This window comes from Haliotis asinina, unplaced genomic scaffold, assembly GCF_037392515.1.
Source record: "Haliotis asinina isolate JCU_RB_2024 unplaced genomic scaffold, JCU_Hal_asi_v2 scaffold_80, whole genome shotgun sequence".
In the NCBI taxonomy this organism is placed as follows: Eukaryota; Metazoa; Mollusca; class Gastropoda; order Lepetellida; family Haliotidae; genus Haliotis; species Haliotis asinina.
Window position 1 is genome coordinate 580 of NW_027133947.1, and position 3400 is coordinate 3979.

Below are 3400 nucleotides of genomic sequence, written 5' to 3' on the forward strand. Positions count from 1 at the left end.
TTCAGGTGAAGTTGAACGTATCATCAAAAATGTTGATACAGTATTCCTTCTAGTTGATTCATCAGAGGGGCCAATGCCACAAACAAGATTCGTTCTTGAAAAATCATTGGAACAAGGACTTAAACCAATCCTTATTATTAATAAAATGGATAAACCAGATGCTAGACCAACAGAAGTTGTTGACATGGTACTTGAACTATTTATGGAACTCGGAGCTACTGATGAACAATTAGAATTTCCAATTCTTTATGGTTCAACAAGAGACGGAGTTATGACTGATAACGTTTTAGGTGAAATGAAAGATCTAGAACCATTATTCACAACACTTCTAAACCATGTTCCTGAATACCCACACACAGGAGACGAAGAAGTTCAAATGCAAGTAACTTCTCTTAAATACGACAACTACTTAGGAAGAATGGCTACAGGAAGACTTATTAAAGGAACTATTAAAGCTAGAGATAAATATACTTGAATCAAAGCTGCTAATGGCGAACAAAAGCAAGTTCAATTCTCAAAAGTATTTGTTAACAAAGGTCTTGAAAGAGAAGAAGTTCAAGAAGTTCAAGCTGGAGATATGTTCTCTTTTGCTGGTATTGCAGATGTAACTATAGGTGATACAATTTCAACTATTGAAAACCCACAAGCTATGGAACCAATTGTTATTGAAGAACCAACACTATCAATGAATTTCCTAGTTAATAAATCACCTCTTGCAGGTAGAGAAGGTAAATGAGTTACATCAAGAAATATTCAAGAAAGACTTGAAAAAGAACTTGAAACAAATGTGTCTCTAAAAGTATTGCCACTATCAGATGCTAATGGTACTGATGAAGGGTTCCAAGTACAAGGGCGTGGAGAACTTCACCTTTCAGTTCTTATTGAAAACATGAGACGTGAAGGATTTGAGCTAGCTGTTTCAAAACCAAAAGTTATCTACAAAGAAATTGATGGAGTTAAATGCGAACCATTCGAAGAAGCAGTTGTTACTTGTGAAGAAGAATTTTCTGGAGCTGTTATCCAACAAATCTCTGAAAGAAAAGGTCTTATGAAAGACATGTCAAATAACGGTTCTCAAGTAAGAATGGTATTTGATGTTCCAACAAGAGGTCTTATTGGTTATAGACAAACATTCATTACTACTACAAGAGGAACAGGTATCCTTGAAAAAACTTTTAAAGCATATGAACCTTTTGCTGGTGATGTTGAATCACGTAAAAACGGAGTACTTGTTTCTACTGAAGCAGGAGAAGCAATGGCTTACTCGCTATGAAAAATCTCTGAACGTGGAGAATTATTCATTGAACCTCAAACAAAGGTTTATCAAGGTATGGTTATTGGAATTAACTCACGTGCTCAAGACATGGACGTTAACCCAATTAAAAATAAACAAATGACTAATGTTAGATCTTCGGGTGCTGATGATGCCATCAGAGTTCCAAGAGCTATCAAAATGTCTCTAGAAGAATCACTTGAGTTCATCGAGATTGATGAGTTACTAGAAGTAACTCCTGAAAACTTAAGAGTTAGAAAGAAAGTTCTAGATAAAAGATATAGACACCAAGTTCAATACTAAGGTGTTTTTCTTTTTGTGTTTTAGAAAAATAACATAACATTTATTGAAAATAGTTTCATAATTAAAGTATGGATAAATTAAATAAAAAGCAAATTAAATATGCATTATTTGTAGTTTCAGCAATTCTTTTCTTTGCACTATTAATAATGATGTTTATTGAATATAGAGCAACAGCAATACACTTAAACGGGAAAGGGTTTGCATCAGGATGAGCAATGGGAATTGTGCTAGCAACTCTTTTAACGGGCTTGACAGGTATCAATATGTACGAAGCATATAAATACAACCAAAGAAGTAGAATGGCAGTTCTAATTGGAATTATGGTATTCCTAACACTTATGAGTGTCTTCTCAATTCTGGACTTTGCCGGAGAAGAAAATTATCTAATCACAACCATAACGTTTGTTTCAATTCCAGTGGGCGCTTTTGTTGCTAATGCACTAACAATCAAGTAAGAACCTGAAGGTTCTTTTTCTTTATAATTTTTACATGAAGAATTTTTCTAATGATGTAAGACCAGAGAATCTAGAACAAGTTATAGGACAATCACATGTTGTAGACTTTCTTAAGAAGATGAGGGACAATCAAGAAGTATTTTCTTTACTTTTCTACGGACAACCAGGTATTGGTAAAACATCTATAGCTTATGCTTTAGCAGCTGAATTCAAAATGAACTATTCATATTTTAATGCTGCAACTGGATCAAAAGCAGAGCTTGTGGAGATGATCAAAATCAACCAGATCTTAATTGTTGATGAGATTCATAGACTTAATAAGGATAAACAAGATATCCTTCTTCCGGCTATTGAGTTTGGAAGAGTTCATGTTTTTGCTACAACTACTGAGAATCCTTACTTTGTTGTTAATCCAGCTCTAAGATCAAGAATGCACATTCTGGAACTTAAACCCTTAACAGATGATGAAGTAGTTGAAGGACTTCACAAAGTCATGGACAGATTTGGTGTTAAAGCAAATGCGTCTGATAAGATCCTTAAGGATATTGCTCATGCCGCAAATGGGGACTTTAGACATTCTCTAAATACTCTTGATGTAATCCTAAGACTTTACAAAGACCAAGAAATTACAAAAGAGATATTAAAGGAAACAATGCCTTCAGTCCACTTCTACTCTGATAGATCTGGAGATGGGCACTACGATACCGTTAGTGCATTTCACAAATCACTAAGAGGTAGTGATGTAGATGCAGCGCTTTACTACTTAGCCAAACTAATTAAATCTGGAGACATACAAGGTCTTGAAAGAAGAATGATTGCTGTTGCCTATGAAGATGTTGGAATGGCTTCTCCAAATATTGGAATGAGAGTTATAGCTGCTGTGGATGCTGCTAAGCGAATAGGTTTTCCAGAAGGTAGATTACCTCTAGCTGCTGCTGTAATTGATTTAGCAAAAGCTCCTAAATCTAATTCTGTGTACACAGCTATAAATGATGCGATTCACGAAGTGAATAGTGGTGATTATCCAATACCAGATCATCTAAGAGATGCACACTACAAATCAGCATCCAAACTCAACAGAGGCGTAGGGTATAAATATCCTCATGACTTTGGTGGTTGAGTAGAACAACAATATCTTCCAACTAAGATTAAAGATGCAGTTTACTACAAGAAAAAGAAAGTTGATAAAGTATAGTAGTAGGATTTTTCCCTACTTTTTTCTTTAATTTTTTAATAACAAACAAATGATAAATAATTAAGCTATACTATTAGTGGGTGGTAACCCACAGATCGAATAATATGACTAGAGTGACACTGGCATTGACGGCAACCTGAAATCATACACAAGGAGTTTAAATGAAAGTAGATT

General features: G+C 34.7%; 1 protein-coding gene across 1 annotated transcript; it reads left to right on the plus strand.

Moving 5' to 3' along the window:
* Window positions 1-2149: 2149 nt before the first annotated feature.
* Window positions 2150-3151, plus strand: LOC137270668 (uncharacterized AAA domain-containing protein YrvN-like). Its single transcript, XM_067803951.1, has one exon. It carries the CDS (start codon window positions 2150-2152, stop codon window positions 3149-3151), a length of 1002 nt encoding a protein of 333 aa, XP_067660052.1.
* The last annotated feature ends 249 nt before the right edge of the window (window positions 3152-3400 follow it).